Raw genomic sequence first — 19,244 nt, 5'->3', positions numbered from 1 at the left:
TATGTAGATAACCAACGCTGATTAAGCTCTTGATGAAGCCACATCTTTCTCCTTCTCCATTCACTATATGAAGCAGACGAGTTCAGTGTACATGGCTCAATGTATCTTCAGGGTATTATGAAAACTCCGTAGCTTTTGCAGAATTCCATAGTCTTAGGAAAGGCATTGTTATACTTCAGAACCATTGGCTGAAATGGCTTCTAAGAACAAAAAAATGCAACAAAATTAAATGCTATTTTACATGCTAATAGAGAATGTTTATATATATTAAAAAACTAAAAGCATGTGCTTTCTTTGGTAAAGCAGTTTAAAAGTCAGCTCCAAGTATAGCTTGCGGCTCCTTGGGTTTTAACGGGAACCAATAATCTTCATTTTAACAGGAGAATGATTAAATGCATGCTAAGTGAGTTCATATATTTAATTCTTACCTTGCCAGAGTCATAAGATGCCCCCTAGAATAATTATTTTTAAATCTCTTGTGTGAACATTGTAGTTTTGTTACCCAGGCAAGCCTTAAAGCACAGGTTGTCAATAATTGAGAAAAATAGGAAGACTTTTTTCCTATTTTTCAAAAAGAAAAAAAAAGAGAAATTACAGTTGGCAGTGTAAGAATTAATACAATGTTATTCTTGTAAAAATATGTTTTTATATTACAAAAAAACTTATGTTCCCAATAATTCTGCCAGGTTCTGGACGGGGTGTATTACCCTTTGCCATTAGCCCCGTAGTCTCTACTGATAGTATTAATTGTGAACCAGGTATTACTATTTTTAATAATGTATTTTCTTTCCTTTAAAAATTGTTAAAATGTTAATATTCTTTATAGAGATGTTGTTGATATGCTTCTGTGACTCAGTGTTTCCAGTATTTATTAGATGACATTACACACCTTACTTAGTTCATTGCTTATCACTTTGCAGAATCAGAATATTTGGGCCATTATTTTTTTTAAAGAGAAAATTGCTGAGGCTTTTTCTTTCCTAACTAAAGAGAAACCTTGCAGTGATGGCTGTCACAGTGCTGTGCTAGGAAGCAATTAAGTGGTGACTGAGGGAAAGATGTTGCTCTTATTTGTATTGTGAGTTTGTGTTGTGAGGTGGTGGATGCAGGAGCAATTGTGATATAGACACATGCATCTATTGGCCTAGCTGTGTTCACAAAAGGAGGAATATCATAGAACTGTCTTTTAACATTGAAATAATGCTTCAATTCCCATGGCTGAAGGAAGCTCCATGATTGTATTGGCACTCCTGTGTAGATTTAGCTGAGAAGATTTCTGTGAACCAGACCTTCAGTAAGTTAGATTTACTGCATCTGGTGCAGCCTGGCTTTCCTTCTTGATTTTTGTAATGCGCATTCAATTTTCAATTTTCATTAGCTTGAGCATCAAATACTAAATGACAGCCGCATTTTTATCCTTGAATCCTCTCAACAGATGCAGTGAACATGGGGGTGTTAACAACGGATTCAAAACCTATTTGGAACAATTTGTGACATATATCATGCTTCATCTCTTCCACACAAAACGGATTCTATCAGGAATGTTCCTGCATCACAAACTAATACTGAAGAACTTACTCTTAAGTTAACCCTTAACAAATGCTCATTAAAAGGCCATTGTCCATAGAACCATGAGATAGATTTTAGAAATGCAATATGGCTCCTCAGTTCTCACTTTTGAAACCAGTCCTAGAATCACCTAATGAGAGGCTCCCAGAACTTCTGGACTGATATCTAAGCCTAAGGATGGCAGGTTGGTGGGAAGGATGAACTGCTCTGGAGCATGTTCAAAAGCACCAAACCTAAAGGGCTCTTTGAATCATGGCCTAATGAACGTTATTTTGAAAATTATATTCCTGGTTTAGCAAGTATATATGAGTAAATGGCAGGTTATTTTATTTCCCATTAGGCAAACGAGATGAAAGGATTTGCCAAAAAGTGACCGTCAGAACAACTATAAGGAAACATGACTGCATAAGTAGGAGCCCTGTAAGTACATGTGCCTTAAAGGGGGTATTGGGTTGTTGTTTTAATTTTGAATATGTATTTTGTGGTTTTATATTTTGATTTTATTCTGTGGAACTGCCCTGAGACCTCCAGGTATAGGGTGGTATAATAATAATAATAATAATAATAATAATAATAATAATAATAATAATAATAATAATATAAAATAAAGGGTACTTCCTTCCAGTCAGTGTGGGTAATAAAACAAGCCAACCATTAAAACACTCAAGGGTAGTGTGCAAAATAAAGACACACCCACACCTACAGACCTAAATAGGACCCACAACTGCCCTAACATCTGGGAAATATCTCACCCTGGCAATGTCCTCCTACTCATACATGTATTTACAGTTTAATTGCCTCTTCCCAGAGAGAAATGCTGAGCTCTTCTGTTCAGATAAACTGTACACAACGTAACTGCTGACACCAGGCAAAAGCACTGACGTCTATCATTAAATGTCCTCCTACTCTAAACGAAGTGTGCCAATATATAACAGATGCACATAATGTGGTTTAAAAACAAACACCCCCCTTTGTCTTCTCACAACGTGTATGCCTTTGATGTCATACAGAATAAAATCTCTTTAAGAGATCAAGATATAATACCTCTGTTTTGTGAGCTACCAGATAAAAGATAATATATTTCCATGTAAGTATATACAATAAATCATTTACTATAATGTCTCACAAAACAGAGGTATTACATCTTCCCACCCTTAAGGGGGGGGGGATTTCATTTCTATATGTATATATTAATTACAATGTTTTTGAAGTATAGTTGATATACCGAGGTTATAGAGGTACATTTGCAGTTGCAGCTTAACCAATACAAAGGTTAGGGTTGGGCTGAATTCGTTTTTCAAGTTACACGAGTTAATTTGTACAGATAAATGAAACTATCGGAGCAGGGTGCATGTTTATATGGCAAATTTGGCATGTGAGGCGAGTTCTTTAAGCTCTTCTTTCTTCCGCATCTCCTGGGAATGGATGCATCTCCATGTTTGGCTTGAACAAATGCTTTAGATAAATGTTCTGGGAGGTGAATGAAGACAATACCCTGTCAGGTTGCTGAGCAGAGACCTGCTGGGCATAAATCACCTTCTCTTTCTCTCTCATTTGTGTTTACCTTAGATTGGAGGCACAACAGATGTTTGCTTGAGGGCACATGTGTACTTGTAAGGAGTTGGACTCTGAGCCTCTTACGCTTTAGTTGAGGGAGCTATTCCAACTCTACAATTCTGTGATTCTATCTTTCCTGTGAAGTGAGAAGTGGGGAGTGTAACTTCCCCATTCAGCTCTGAAAACAGCCTGTAGCAACCAGGGCTAACTAGTTACCTACAGATAATGTTCTCTTTTTGGGAAGCAGCCCTGTGAAGTCATTAGATGAGGTGTGCACAAAGTGGACATTCACAAAAAATAAAATAAAATAAAAATAAATTGCTTCCTTCCTCCTCACCCCAAAGCATCAAGTAACGGATGATTTCTTGCTTCTTTCTGTCTCTCTTAACAGATTAATGTAGCTTCTTGTGAAGGAAAATGTCCGTCTGCCACAATTTTTAATATCAACATTAATAGCCATTTAAGATTCTGTAAATGCTGTCGTGAAAACGGAGTGCAGAATCTCACCGTGCCACTCTACTGCTCAGGAAATGGCACTGAAATCTTGTATGTCATCCAGGAGCCCACAGACTGTTCATGCCAGTGGAATTAAGATTGTCTGGAATCTTACGGAAGACCATAACCAAACAGGCTATTGTATGTTTATTATTGTATTCAGATTTAATAAATATCTTATTAATATATATACATATTTTCCATGTTTCATAAATATTTTAAAATTGATAGTATTCAGTGTTTTAATGCTACAGCAAAATTGCACATGTTAACATATATGAAAGAATTAGTTCATTTTAGTCATCGACTTAACTTCATTTAGATGTGTGAATTAATCAGTTCATGATAAACAATGTTAATCAAATACACGTCCCTAATGATAACTGGTAACATTTTGTAGCTTATTAGCATGTCTATTGGTATCACTCATTTATACTTACAATTATTGTAAACGTTACACTGCAGTAAAATGTTTGCAATAAATTACTGGCAAACTGGTATTCCTTGTTTCAGTTGTGTCTTTCTGTTTGTTTTCTATCTTCTAGCACACTTTACATTTTTTGTGTTCCTTTTGAACATCCCCAGAAGCTTGTGGCTACTGTTAAAGTGTATCTGAAAACTACTAACTGCTGACATGATTTGATATTTATGGGGTTTAAAAAAGAGCTACAGGTGTTTGTAATATGTCCCTTGGATTAAAAGGTGATACAAAATATATGTATACTTCTGTTAAAGAAGAAAATGCACCTTTACTTTGGGAGGACTGCTATTATTATTTAAACAATTTAAAGATATTATATTACTATTTTGATGAAAATATTTGATAACTTTTTGTTAAAAATATATGTGATTGTTCTGCAATAAAGACTACAGCTTTGGAATAACCTGTATAGTGCCTGATACTTTGACAAATAGTATCAGGAGAATTTAGAAATGTGCATTATAATGAAAGTCAAAGAGCATAGTTACTTCTGGAGTTAGTGTCTTATGTAGAATCTGAAAGCTCCTCACTCTGTATTAAAACCAATCTGAGAATTTCAAACAAGCACCTCATCATATTAAATCATAGTGTAGTCATGAGAAAGAGGTGTTGCACGTCCAATGATGCATATTAGATTTGGGTTAGAGCAAATTGAGATAAACATATGTGAAACTCTGGACTGTGCAAAACTATTTACAGATACAAATCTGCTGATCTAAGCACATCTTGAGAACCATGGGGCATTATTGAATTGTTAACCTACCTGCAACATCTGAATACCGTGCTTTTGTTACATATCCTATTAAGTAAATAAATATATTTTAAAAGACACTTACATTACTATGAATCATTCCACTGTGTTTGTGTGTATGAGAGAGAGAGAGAGAGAGAGAGAGAGAGACTGAGAGACTGAGAGACAGAGCTAGAGAGGGAAGAAGGAGGTGCTTTGCAGTCCTGCAGTATGCAAACTTTGACTTCTGGCTCTGGCTCTGCTCAAAGCTTCAAACAAAAAAAATGTTCCCCATTCCTGGTGTAACCTGTAGCTTGCCCCCTGGTTTTACTTTGTAATTAACTCACAATGTTCACTAGAAGCAGTGGAAAACAAAAATATTTTTATTTAAGGAGTATCTGCTTAATTAAGATAAAAAAAATGCACCACCCAAGCATAAATAAGTTGCTTTGTTTTTAAAGGAGTATTTATGCTGATTGTTGAAGACTGGCCCTCACTTAAAGTTGACGCTTGGCAAATGTTATACTGTAATGTATCTGTTTCACGCTCTAGATGATCAGTGAACGTGACTCCCATTATATGGAGGAAAAGTACTGTTGCACAAGAAAGCCGTATCTATGCTTATCTTCCTTTAAAAACTTATTTCTACGCTGTGTCATCAGTGTTATACCAATCATCTAATACAGCCGTGGCCCCAATGCAGGAAATCCTACAAATATGCGCAGATACAATATTTCTTCCTGCAACATAAACACAGTTTTGGATATATCTGAATTGTATGCAACAAATTGAGACCAAATGTTAAATAATTGCACTGAAATGTATTCAAACAGCAACATACAGTAGTTTTTTGTTTCTACAGTAAAGCAGAGTTTGTTTCAGCTGCAGGGAGCTGTTTGATATTAAGACATTGTATCACAGTTACTTTGTCATTGTTCTTAAAACTTAGGAACATAAGAAGATCCCAGCCAGATAACACCGGAAGCCCATTTAGTTCAACTCTAGATGAATTATGAACAAGTTAAAAGGGACAGGGACTCCACTTTCTACATCTCCATTCAGAGACCTTTCAATTCATTCCTGTCTGCTTCCTGTTCCTTAACCAGTTACTGACCTGCCTCTTATGCTAAGCTTTAGGAGTCTTTGCTGAGACTTTATCAGAAGTTTTTTTAAAAGCCCAAGAGCACCATGCCAACTGGAAAATCTCTTTCTATGCTTCTTGTCACATTCAAAGAAATCTGAAAGTTTAGCGAGAGGCCTTAACTGCAGAAATTATGCTAGTTCTGCTTCAGCAAGTCTTACATGATTTCCGCCAGTTTTCCAGGGACAAACTGACTTGTTATTTCATGGATCCCCACTAGCTCTCTCTTTAGAAAATTGTGTTAAATGTGGCAACTGATCTTAAGGCCGAGTTGCATATTTTTGTCATAAGACCGGCAATTTCACATCTGAGTTATTTAAGAACTCTCAGGTGGATGCTCTATCCAGACCTGTAGTTAATTTGTCAACTGGGTCTAAAATTTCAACTCTCATCATTATGATTTGCGTTATCTCCATATTTTAAAACAGAAGTTATCAGATTTTGGAATGATCTATACAAGTAATTTCAAAACATTGCAGGAGGCTATAAAGAGGTTTATAAATGTAGTTTTTAATGTGTAAATATCCCCCCTTAAAGTTTGTTGTTGCTGTTTAGTTGTTTAGTCGTGTCAGACTCTTCGTGACCCCATGGACCAGAGCACGCCAGGCACTCCTGTCTTCCACTGCCTCCCACAGTTCGGTCAGACTCATGTTTGTAGCTTCGAGAACACTGTCCAACCATCTCATCCTCTGTTGTCCCCTTCTCCTTGTGCCCTCAGTCTTTCCAAACACCAGGGTCTTTTCCAGGGAGTCTTCTCTTCTCATGAGGTGGCCAAAGTATTGGAGTCTCAGCTTCAGGATCTGTCCTTCCAGTGAGCACTCAGGGCTGATTTCCTTCAGAATGGATAGGTTTGATCTTCTTGCAGTCCATGGGACTCTCAAGAGTCTCCTCCAGCACCATAATTCAAAAGCATCAATTCTTCGGTGATCAGCCTTCTTTATGGTCCAGCTCTCACTTCCATACATCACTACTGGGAAAACCATAGCTTTAACTATACGGACCTTTGTTGGCAAGGTTTCCCCCTTTCCTTTGGGATGTTCAGCTTAGACTAGATTTGGAAACCTAACAAAAACCCTGCCAGATCAGGTCAAAGGCCTATCTAGCCCAACACTCTATTCTCATAGAGATCAACTAGATCCCTATGGGGAGTCCACAAGCAGCACGAGTGAAACAGCACTGCAATTCCCAGTAACTGCTAGTTCAAAGCACATGACAGAGGTGGCAGAACACATCCATCTGGGTATGAAGGGCAGTATAGAAATGTAATAAATAATAAAATATCTCGGTCTGTAGAGCATGTGACCCTTAATCTCAGGGTCATAGGTTTGACCTCCATTTACAGCAAAAAATAAATAAAAAATAAATCCTGCACTGCAGTGAGTTGGACTAGAATGAACCTTGTGGTCCCTCCCAAGTCTACAATTCTATTTTTCTAATACCCCACCTTTCCCCCAAAAGGACTTTTGGCTAGTTCAGATGCTCTAGGGTTGGGCTTTTCATGGAGATTGGATAAACCTTTGGTCAACTCAGTTTGAATCCTTGAGTGATGATAGCATGCCATTTTCACTGTCCTTTTCAGTGTGAGGCCATAATGTCCATGAACACCTGTCCACAAAAATGGAAAAAATTTTCTTATGGGGTGATCTGGAGCTTTAGGCATCTGGTGAATGAAACTCTATAATTGGTCAGTTTGATTAAATTGGGGGGGGGGTGTTATTTTGTTTTTTTACAGAAGTCATGCAAATCCAACCCTCCTCTCCCTGCCCTTCAGGTATTCCTCCTCTGAAGAGAAATGGATTTCAGGCTTCCATTTCGTTTTCTCCGTGACCCTCGAGCCATTGTGCGCCTTGTGGGTCCTCCAGTCTTAAGGCTTTGCTGGCTCGTCTGCATTGTTATTAATGCAAATCTCCTGAATTTTTTAAAAAACCCACAACCGAATCCTAACCCCCCCCATCTCCTCCAAACAGAATTCCCCCCCTTCTTTAAAAATAAGCTGAGCGTTTATAGCTATCCAGGTCTGTCTATTTCCAAATGCAGTTTGGAGCTCAGGATTCAAATTGGATTCTTAAGGCAAAGTTTTTTAAAGGGGGGGGATGAGAGCGCACGTTCCCTATGCACCTGAGAACGAGGGTGTCAAAGCCCCTGCTGCTGCCTCGCCTTCCTTTCCTCCCCTCCTCAAGTTTCCATGGAGACCTCCCCTCCCACGCAGCCCCCGCAGCAGCCTAAAGAAGGGGAAAAGGCGAGAGTCGCCAGAAGTAATTGGACAAGGGGACCTGAAAGCGCGCGCGCCAAGGAAGAGCTGGCCGCGCAGGAGAAGAAGGCGGCTGCTCGCCGAAGGCGGCCTTCCCTTCCCTTTGCCAGCAGGTGGGTTCTGCGCAGCTGGGGAGAGGGAGCGCGAAGATTTGAAAAGGGCGTCGGGGAGGAAAGGGAGGGAGGTTTCTTTCGCACGTGCGTTTGGGGGGCTTCCTTCCCCACTTCCCTCTTAGTGCGTAAAAGCGCATGTGAGAACTAAATGGACTGGACAACAAACTATTATAAACACACACACATCCCACTTCTCGCGGTAAGGCGGAAAGATTGCTTCTTTTTGCTGGCAAGTGTGTATAACTGAAAGCTTAGCATCATGGGCCAGTGGCGTAGCGTGGGGGGTGCAGGGGGGGCCGGCCGCACCGGGCGCAACATCTGGGGGTTAGGGTTAGGGGGCGCAAATCCACGGGTTAGGGGGTGCAAATCCACGGGTTAGGGGGCGCAAATTACTTGCCTTGCCCCGGTGCTGACAACCCACGCTACGCCACTGTCATGGGCTTAGTCAAGGGGCGGGCGGGGAGGCAACTTCCCCTCAAAATCAGTACAAATCTGAGGTTCTGCCTCTCCTAACAGAAGCCTTCCCCTCAAATCCTGGCTACGCCTATGCTTAGCTAATAACAATGCAGTAGATGAAAAAAAAAAGCAATGCAACAGAAATGAAAGCAAGTGGGTGCTGCTATATTAATTATCTTATTTTTCTACGTTTATGCAACCATAATTTAGCTATTGGGATTCTGACCCAAACCAAAATCTGAGAGCCAAAGCAATCCCGCTCTATGGACAAAGCGGTTTGGTTACTGATTGTTATACAGTGCGCATTTCAGGTAAGACATCGTGAGCTCTGTTTTATCTAGCAATATTTGTCATGTTTGCATAAAGTGAGCTATTCTTTGATGTTTCTATTACAATAACAAATTCGTGAATTACAACAAACTATGGTTTGATTTGTTAAACTGCACACATAAAGGGAAAGCTAAGGAGAATTTAAAGATTTTCTGAATGCAGACATTGTCTGCATTATCCCCGTCTAAGCTTCACAGCAAACCATTTGGCAAACCTAGCAGTTTGAAAGCACGTCAAAGTGCAAGTAGATAAATAGGTACCGCTCCGGCGGGAAGGTAAACGGCGTTTCCGTGCACTGCTCTGGTTCGCCAGAAGCGGCTTAGTCATACTGGCCACATGACCCAGAAGCTGTACGCCGGCTCCCTTGGCCAATAAAGCGAGATGAGCGCCGTAACCCCAGAGTTGGTCACGACTGGACCTAATGGTCAGGGGTCCCTTTACCTTTACCTTTATCCTTTTAAAGCAACTCAAAAAGGTCATCAAGTGCCCTCACGTAAGATCTCCTTGCTTTTGGGATGATGTCATGAGCATGCAGATCTAAGTCCTGCAATGTGCCATTTTCAGGGTGTCCAGTGTCTATACTAAATACTCATGAATGCTCGAAGGTTGTGTATCCCCAAAGATCCTTGCAGATTTGCACATGCCCAGAAATTTAGTTTACTTTCCTAGTCGAAGAAGAACCTCTTGGTAAGATGGCGGTTTAAAGCAGCTGAGCATTGCACTCTAGATAATTTCATAATATGAAGTTAGGTAAATATGAGCTTTGATGACTGCTAAGTGATATGTAACAACAATATATTGTTTCCCCCCAAATATGCAGTTGATTATCGTTTGACATATACTGCATCTTTGCATTGCAGATATCTGGTTGCCTGAAGTGTGGTCAAGTAAAGAAGCCATCTAGAGCTGTTTTCTTGGAGTGGTCAGAGTTTCCTAAAGGGAGGAATCCAGATTTTTATGTTGTAACCTATCACCTGACTGATGACTTGGCTCAAAAAGTAGGTCGTAATCACATACTTTCAGCAGTTACACTAATTTGATTTGATCTCAGGATTTGGTTGAACATGTTTGCTTAAAACATAATGTTGGCATTAGTTTAAGAGAAAATGGTTAACCTTTGAAAATAAAATTTATGTAATCCTATGGGTTGGATAAAAGGAAGTCTAAAAAGGGAAGATGTTATAAGGACCCTTCCAATCCACATGGTATTAGGCAGTCTGACCTTTATTTCTCCTGAATGTAATAGTAAATGAGTCTGTTGCTGCACTTGCTGGACTCTCTATAGCTCTTTTAGTTATAGACCATTCCAATAGAAATGCCATTTGAATGATTATAACCTGGGTGCTTGTGATAAGCAACAAAACCATAAAAGAAATTGAAACTACAATAAAAACAAAAACCAGTCAGCAAAACAGAAATCCTGTACAGTGATACCTCAGGTTACAGATACTTCAGGTTACAGACGCTTCAGGTTACAGACTCCGCTAACCCAGAAATAGTACCTCAGGTTAAGAACTTTACCTCAGGATGAGAACAGAAATCGCATGCTGGCCGTGGAAGGTCCCATTAGCTAAAGTGGTACCTCGGGTTGAGAATAGTTTCAGGTTAAGAATGGACCTCCAGAATGAATTAAGTTCTTAACCCGAGGTACCACTGTAATAATACAGGCAAGAGGGAGGAAACATTGTTGCAGAAAGATTCCAGGGTGGGAGGCATATATGCATGGAAAGGTATGCCAGAATTTGAGAGCTGCAATAGAAAACGACCTTTTTCTCATGGAAGATGGAACTTGAGGGAGGGGAGGATGATATGCTCTTTAATTAATACTGTATTTAGAACTACTGCCTCAGATACAGTGCAATATTAATTCTTAAAATAAAATAGCACTCTTTTAAATTGCAGAATGTGAAAAGTGTTTCCACAACTCAACTAAAAGCACAAAATGTTACAATTCTGCTTGAAGAAGGGAAGAAATATGATGTGATGGTGCAGTCACTGAAGAATGGGAAAATTCTACATGCAAAATCATTCAAGACACGTAAGTACAGGCAGCCCCCCGTTTGTGCAGGGGTTACATTCTGAGACACCACACACTTTGGTGAAATCGCATATAATTGAAACTCGGAGGGGGCCTGTACAACACTGTAGGACTTACTTTTAACATCATCACAGACTAAGATGGAAAAGGTTTATGATTACATTTAATATTTTATAATAGCCAAGTTGATATTGAACAGAAACAGTCTCTCATACACCGCAGTCTATTACTTTTGAAATTATATATTTTTTAATTGTGTGAATATTTCCCCCCTATTAATCTGATGAAATTTTCTAATTTGGTTTGCAGGTGGAATTTCAGACATTGTCAAAACACACGTGACAAGTACTAGTGCATTGTTTAGCTGGAATATTCTAGCTAACGATTTTTCTGTTGAAATTTCATGTAATAACATTTCTCGGATGTTTAAGCATAATGAGGTCTTCTATGAATGGACAGATCTGAGACCTGCAACTTTGTACACTTTTAGTTTTAAATTTAAACAGCTTCACTTGGATTTTGTTAATGTGTCTCAGATGCTGGATGTTCACATTGAAACAGGTGTGTACTTCAGATTTTGTATTTTGCTATTCCTGGTCTAAAAGCATCTAATATACTGAATTTAGAAAGGACCAATGCCTGGATGGGAGAGTGTCTGGTAGCTCCATGTAGGTCATTTGTAATTTCTACAAAGGAGTAGAATACAGGTATAACCAGGCCTTTTTTCCAGCCGGAACTTGCCGGAACTCAGTTCTGGCACCTTTCAGGTGGGTGCCATTGTCATTCTAAGGGAATAAGGGTGGTGTTCATTGTGAGTTCTGGCACCTCTTTTTATAGAAAAATATCACTGGATCTAACCAATTAAAGTATGAGTGAAACCAGGTTGATGTCACTGCATGTTTATGAACCCATGAGTCACTGGAGTTAGAAGATGGAAGTGTCCCATAGGTTCATCTAGTGACAATCCACACTTCCATCACCTGGTTCTGGTCCTTGACATCTTCCCCACCCTCCCACCACAGCCTATCCCACGTTGCTCCAGAGAGGCCTTAGTTGGCTGAAAGTGGAAGGAGGTAATGGGAAACTCCCCCCCCCCGAACTTCCTTAAGTTAACCTAATGCTTTACTAATACAATACAGTATAAATATGCCCATTGACAGACATGGTGCTATTCATGGTGTCAGTCTACAAACTGTGATGTGAATATAGGCATTGTTATTCCACTACAGCTCAAGTAGACTTTTAAGAGCATCCTTTATGAGACTTGTATAAAACTATGATGATTTAATTTGTTTTAGAAAAAATAGTGGGTGTGGTAGGTATGCTTAATTTAACCGTCATCATATAGGAAAATAGATTTATTTAGTCATGTGTGCATGTGTGTTGAGAAATGATTTTGGAATACTGGAATTATATGTCCATTTTAGGTTTGTGTTCAGATGGTTGGACAGCTTTCAAGCATGGCTGCTATAAAGTAAGTAAAGAAAGCAAGCCTTGGAGTGTGGCACAACAGAGCTGTGAATTATTTTCAAGTGGGGCACGTCTTGTTGATATAAAGAATAAAGAAGAACATGCATTTCTTGCTTCTTATCTGCGGTCATTCAGTCACGTAATCATGCTATGGACAGGTCTCAATGACATTAAGGTCAGTATGCTATATTTGAGGTTAGTATGTTAGATTCAGCCCTGCTCAGTCATTTGTACTTTTTACATGCATTCCTAATTGGAGCCCTTGCAGTTGGTAGAACATAAATAGGTAAAGGGACCCCTGACCATGAAGTCAAGTCGCTGACGACTCTGGGGTTGCGGCGCCCATCTCATTTTACTGGCCGAGGGAGCTGGTGTTTGTCCACAGACAGCTTCCAGGTCATGTGGCCAGCATGACTAAATCACTTCTGGCGAACCAGAGCAGCACACGGAAATGCTGTTTACCTTCCCGCCTATCTATCTACTTGCACTTTGAAGTGCTTTCGAACTGCTAGGTTGGAAACAATGGGAGCTCACCCCGTCGCGGGGATTCAAACCGCCGACCTTCTTATCGGCAAGCCCAAGAGGCTCAGTGGTTTAGACCACAGCGCCGCCTTGACTCAAATTGCCCTGACATAGCAAGGAAAGTATCTGTGGTTTTTGAGGGGAGAATTATACAATCAAGCACTGCTTCCAAGGATGGAATGGCAGCTTTATTTTAATTAAGTTACAATGCACTATTAATTCACTTGAATCTCTCAAGTGGAGGACAAGAATAAAAAATAGCATGAATTCAACAACTGATCTCATATAGTAGGAGGAAAAAACCCAACAGTTCCCAGTATACTAGAAGGTCAAATGCTTGCCTAAAAAGAAACATGTTTTGACAGCCTGCCTAATGAACTTGCTCAAAAGGAACAAGGCATGACATCTGTTTGAAGTATATCAGGTGTATTGTGGAATGCAGTTATCTAAAACAAGAAGGAATTTATTACAGTAATTTTGATTCTTGCAGGAAGAAGGACATCTCTCATGGACAGATGACTCCCCATATTTTGGACAATCTGAGTTCTCTTCTCTGCCAATGATCCCAGAAAATGAAACTGATTGTTATGCATTTCAGCAAAATTCTAGTGGTCCAAATTACTTTTTCATGCCTTTCTTCTGCTATATCCCATTGCCATATATTTGCAAATATGAATGTAATTATTTTATTACTGTTACCAATTTAAAACATTTTATTAAAAGTTACTTTTAATGAAGAATAGTTTAAACTTTATGTTCAGAATTGACATTTGGATTTAAAGTTTTTAAAATTGTTCTTTTCAGTGTCCTCTGTTCCTGAAAACTTCACATTTAAGGTGCAGGATGTTGGCACAGATGAAGCAGCACTTTTTTGGAGCAGTTTGATTGGCTGGTTTCCTTCAGACTTTCATCTCAGTATTAAATACTACTTTGAACTTTCAGAACAACATTCTGAAACTTTTACTCTAAATTCAACACAAACAAAAATTTTGCAGTTGTGCCCTGGTCATTTGTATAATTTTTTATTATCAGCGAGAAGCCCTGAAGGGGCACATATTAGCTTATACCCAGTGAGGATGCTAGAGACAAGTAAGTTGCATTACAATAAAATATGATATTAATGTAGCACATTTTTAATATATGTCATCCATGGAAAAATAATATATTGTGTTTTATCATGATCTTTAAATCTCTACATAAAATAATCAGAATCAAATGTTGGTTGGAACAAACCCACTTAAATCAATGGGTCATAAGAGTTAGCTATGAGTAGGGATGCAAAGACCTGACAGAATTTTTGTGTGACTTCCCCTCCAAACCCCCAATTTTTCTATTCAGCTTTAACAAATGTACACATTTTTGCAAGCAATTTCTCCTATTCACAGAGAAGGAAATGTATGTGATTTCCTCCAACACTGTGCACCACTAAACTGATGAAAACTGGGCCAAAAATGTATGTGTGAGAAAATATCATAAGTTAAACAATAATATAGGGAGAGAGATTTGAAGACTTTAAATCTAAAAAATATTTAATAAACAACAACGATGACGTAGTTGAGTCCAGCCCATAGACTGTAAATATTTTATTTATTGCACCTTTGTCTAAAAGTATTTGTACCGATAGCTACTTTTATATCAGAATTCTGTTTTCCCATCTTTTGATCACTAGGGCCATTACATTTACTCAATGTAAAGGCAACACGGGTGACATCATCAGAAATAGTTTTGCAATGGGATTCTCCAATGAGCCCATGTAATGCATCCTTTCATCAATACCTAATTAGCATCTTAGAGAGTGAAACAACAAAGTGGGAAGCCATCGCATTTGGAAAAAGTAACACTTCTGCTGTAATTGGAAATCTCAAGCCATACCGTCAGTATCAGCTACAGATTCAAAGTGTAGCTGAAAAGGGAACTCTAAGCTGCTACGATCCTATGTTAATAGTAACAGGTACATAATTTCTGTTTTATAAACAATGTACATAATTACTTTTAACTGATAGTAATTTAGGATATATGTCCTAGGACTCCTAAACAAAAGGAAGACATATGGAAGATGATAGCACCTACAGATAAGTTCAGCATGCAGTTAATTATTTATTTCACAAAATTTATACACCACTTGATTGTAAGAAAAACAACAACCTCAAATCCTGATTCTTAAGCAATCTTATTTTTATTCAGTCCCCCCTCTCCCTGCAGTCCCTTATGGTGCCAGATGTTTGCTCCTGGGTTGTGAAGGAGATGGAACTGTAGGGGAAATTAGTAATTAGTAAGAACGTCTCCTCCTTTTCTGCTAAAATTTAAAATGTTTATCCAAGTTGTTACAATTTATGCAATTCTCCCATTTTAGTAACCATCAAGGAATGTCAATATTATAAAATAATTATTTTTTGGGAAGCTATGACTGAAACAATGAAACAGTGACTGCATGCATCCTTCTCAACTGAGAACCGAGTTTTAAAAGGAGAGCTAATCAACTAGGAATAATTTTGTCAATCTGATATGCACTGTAGATATCATTTACTTTGTTTAGGTGTCAGCCCACCTACGAATGTATTCATCCATCCAGAAGATATAGGAGAGGATCATGTAATTATCTACTGGAAACTGCCACAAGAGGGCCAGGAATCCTATATCCAAGCAAGACCATCTGCAGCTGAGGATAAAAACTTGGTGTTCTTAGTAAACAATACAGAGAGTTTTAAAATTGAACTCCTAATACCTGGAATGACTTATGAAATAGGAGTGGCTACAGTAACAAATGGAAACAAGAGTGATCTAATTACCATTCAATGCACTCTTAGTAAGATGTTTTAAGACTTTTTTGGGGGGGAGGGGAAGAAACATTGTTATTAGGACGGACACACACACACACACCTACACCTTAAATGCTTCTTTATCAGTTGTGCCATTGCAGACACATGTCAACTCAAAAGTAAGTCCTGTTGCGTTAAATGGGGCTCATTCATAGTGGGTATAGGAATGCAGCCTAAAAGAAGTATACTTATTAGTAGTAGTTGCTGTAATCCAATTTGGAAGTTTATCAGTTGGATCAGGATTAAAGCCTGTGAAGGAAAGTCTTATGGAGAGAGCTAACATTATGCTAACAGGACTTCTCCTTCCTTCCTTCGCCCTGCAGTCCCAGCACCACAACCTTCCAAAGCAGATAGATTATGGGAGTGGAAGAGAGGAAGGGAAAGTCTTATTTGTGTGAATTGAAATCGATTGCGCAAGTAGGTTGCTATAATATGAAGTAGATGATAGAAGCAGAATTTATTTCAAAGCATGCTAACACAATATTTTGGAATTGTTGCCTTGTGGAAATGAGAAATTACTTTCATTGCCAACCACCAACTGGCTTGATTGTGAATGAGAGCACAGTGGTTCCCACCCCCTCAAAATAATGACACGTGGCCTGAGAGCAAGAGAATGTGTATGGTAATGTTTTTCAAAAGTCATTTTAGAATGAATACCTATAATTCACTTCAAATACGTATAAGGTTGTGCAGAAAAGATAGTATTCTAAAACAGTAGGCAACACACAAAACATGAACTCTACTTAGTTTGTCAAAGTGGCATGACCATTTCCATTGTTCCATAAATTTTGATACCCATATTTTGATGAGATGGCGTAGATGTGAGAAAGTTCAGCTGGAACATTAAATCAGGCCTTAGGCCAGTCAATCAGGAGTTGATTACTCATCTGAACAGCTTGGATTTTCAAAGCATTAAACCCTCTTGATGCTTAACATTGAAATGAATTGTATTTGTGTTGACCACCTAGCAGACTATAAAATCCATTGTTTGCCAACAATATTGTATCTGACAATCCTTACTTTATATCCCCCTGCATTAAAAACATGTGGTCTACATTTACTGTTCTAATTTACAGCTGTTTATAAAACATGTTTGATCTGATCCCTCCTTCTGTTGTCACTCTAGAACCCAAACCAGTACAGATTGTCATCCCCTATGAAGTTCAAAGTAATTCTGTGGTTTTATTTGTTCAAATGCCTGCTGCTGGAGTCTTTGATGGCTTACGCGTCATGAGTAAAAGAGGCCCTAATGCAACTACAACTTTGTCAACTGATGGGAAAGTAACTATAGAGAATTTAATCCCGGGCACGGAATATGATTTTTTTGTTTCCACTACAAGTGGATCTATGCTAAGTTCTGTATACCACATGCCAGCTATAAGAACATGTAAGTTATTTAAGGTTATGTGATTACATCCTCTTCCTTCAATATGAAATCTTGCTGTAATTTGTCTAGTCCATATATTGTTTTCATAACTATATGTGGAAGTATTTGTCAGGGCCGTGTCGTTTCTGATTAATTTATGTTGATAGTTGTGGACTCATTTAGCATTGCTGATTTATTAGCATCTAAAGTTTTTATTGATGACATAATATATTGTCTATAAAATTATAGGTTGTATCCAACACTGCAGTTCTGTTCATGCAGCAGACATCATGGTGCACAATGGAATTTCCCTTACTTCTCTGCCCTACAGACCTGTATCTCAAAAGCATCTATTGGGTTTACACCAGGAGAGAAAAGGAATGGGGAGTCCCATTGCATGCATGGAAATCTACTTGACTTACTATATTATATAATAATTTTTTAACTTCTCTGTAACTTAGTAGTTCAAAATATTCAGCCTAAGGCTGTGCATGTTTTCTTGGATGTAAATTGCAGTGGAATTCACTCCCTGCATAGGATTGCAGTCTTGGTTGATATAAACAGTGTCAGCATTTGTGATGGTGTGCAGCATTTGAGACCACAGATTCTAATGTACATTAGCATTTCTCTGTGTACAGTAATATTGAGGGCTCAGATGGTTCTACCAATAACTGCAATCAATGTTTATAGGGGAATGGTTAGATGCTGAGTCAAAGTATATGAACCTTAATATTTTTTTTGTATGTTCATGTAGTCCTGCTACAATACAGGGAATAGGGGGAAAGAGTAACCTGCCGATTTCATGGCTGTTCATCAGTCTCCTTTTTAGTTGCATATTTGCCCACCTCCTTGTATGCATATTTTTGGCACTGAAATAAATGGAAGTGGGTTGCACTTTAAGCAAATAGTAAAAGTGTAGCCGGAAACATGACATTTTAAATACAGTATCTTTCTGGTATTTAGATGTGCAATATTACAATCTATTACTGCATTTTCTAACAAGAAGGGAAAACCTCTTCGAGGAAATGGAGAGGTTTATCACCATCTGATTCTATGTTTTGGCATTTGCTATGCCTTCACTGCATCTCATCTTTTCCTAAAATAGTAGGAGTTTGGAGCTGCAGTAGGACTTTGTGTAACAAGAATTAACTTTTCAAAGAGAATGGGAAGAACGCAGATTCAGAAAGAATGGGTTATAGAGGTAGGGAAATGTAGACGAGAGTCTTCAGGATTTGTTATATGGAATTCCACAAATTATTGAGGACTGAATTATCCAGTGGGGGGAAAAAACCCCAAGATGAGAATGGATGGAAATATAGTATTTCACCTGAGCAAATAGGCTAGGGCCTACAGAACAACACAGATAGGAAAGCAAATAGGGTTGGTATCCAGTGGAGTCATCCTATTAGTGTAAGGACTTCTGTCTGCAAAATGTTTCTCTTCCTTCTCTCCCTGTGTGCCCCTTCCAATTCTGCTCCAGAAAAGATTGGGGGCGAGCATTGGTGTGCACAGGGCGAGAAGAAGTCCCATTGCACAAACTGCTGACTAATTATAGGATACAATCCATAGTCTCTAAAGCAGGAATGGCTACCTGTGTGTTTACCTCTAAAGCTCTAGAAGGTCCTTCATGTCTCTACCCAAATTTACTGACACTGCGGTAAAAATTGAGTTGTTCTTGGCCCTAAACAAGTATTTGGGACAACAGAATTTGGCCATACGTACCTGTTCTAGTGTATAAAGATAATGTGTGTGTGTGTGTGTGTGTCTGTGTGTGTGTGTGTGTGTGTGTGTGTGTCTTTCTGACATTCAAAGCATTTATAAGCTTCTTTATTGCAGAACTACTTTTGAAAATAAAAGATAACTCATAAGCTGAAGTAAATTGAGTGCTGGGGTAGAACATAGTTGA

At 38.7% G+C, this 19,244-nt stretch overlaps 2 protein-coding genes across 3 annotated transcripts in view; both read left to right on the top strand.

Annotated features, from left to right (window-relative positions):
* OTOGL (otogelin like) overlaps positions 1-4,937 on the top strand; it is a gene marked incomplete at its 5' end in the record, with an annotated part of 85,864 nt that extends 80,927 nt beyond the window's left edge. Inside the window, 2 exons of the mRNA XM_083464307.1 lie at positions 1,910-1,989; positions 3,518-4,937. Coding sequence (XP_083320433.1) covers positions 1,910-1,989; positions 3,518-3,718 — 281 coding nt within the window. The 3' untranslated portion in view covers positions 3,719-4,937. The remainder of the gene's footprint in view (positions 1-1,909; positions 1,990-3,517) is intronic.
* A 3,375-nt stretch (positions 4,938-8,312) lies between these two features.
* The window catches only part of PTPRQ (protein tyrosine phosphatase receptor type Q), a 109,197-nt gene continuing 98,265 nt past the window's right edge, over positions 8,313-19,244 (top strand). For both annotated transcript variants that reach the window (XM_083463067.1, XM_083463066.1), the window contains exons 1-11: positions 8,313-8,337; positions 9,004-9,104; positions 9,984-10,121; positions 11,026-11,161; positions 11,471-11,722; positions 12,589-12,806; positions 13,644-13,830; positions 13,958-14,242; positions 14,823-15,104; positions 15,690-15,959; positions 17,099-17,359. In XM_083463067.1, the coding sequence (XP_083319193.1) occupies positions 9,057-9,104; positions 9,984-10,121; positions 11,026-11,161; positions 11,471-11,722; positions 12,589-12,806; positions 13,644-13,830; positions 13,958-14,242; positions 14,823-15,104; positions 15,690-15,959; positions 17,099-17,359 (2,077 nt within the window). In that variant the 5' untranslated portion in view covers positions 8,313-8,337; positions 9,004-9,056. The remainder of the gene's footprint in view (positions 8,338-9,003; positions 9,105-9,983; positions 10,122-11,025; positions 11,162-11,470; positions 11,723-12,588; positions 12,807-13,643; positions 13,831-13,957; positions 14,243-14,822; positions 15,105-15,689; positions 15,960-17,098; positions 17,360-19,244) is intronic.

The sequence above is a fragment of the Podarcis liolepis genome, assembly GCF_965112155.1.
Source record: "Podarcis liolepis genome assembly, chromosome: 10".
Taxonomy (NCBI): Eukaryota; Metazoa; Chordata; class Lepidosauria; order Squamata; family Lacertidae; genus Podarcis; species Podarcis liolepis.
This window is presented reverse-complemented; position numbering and strand designations above follow the sequence as displayed.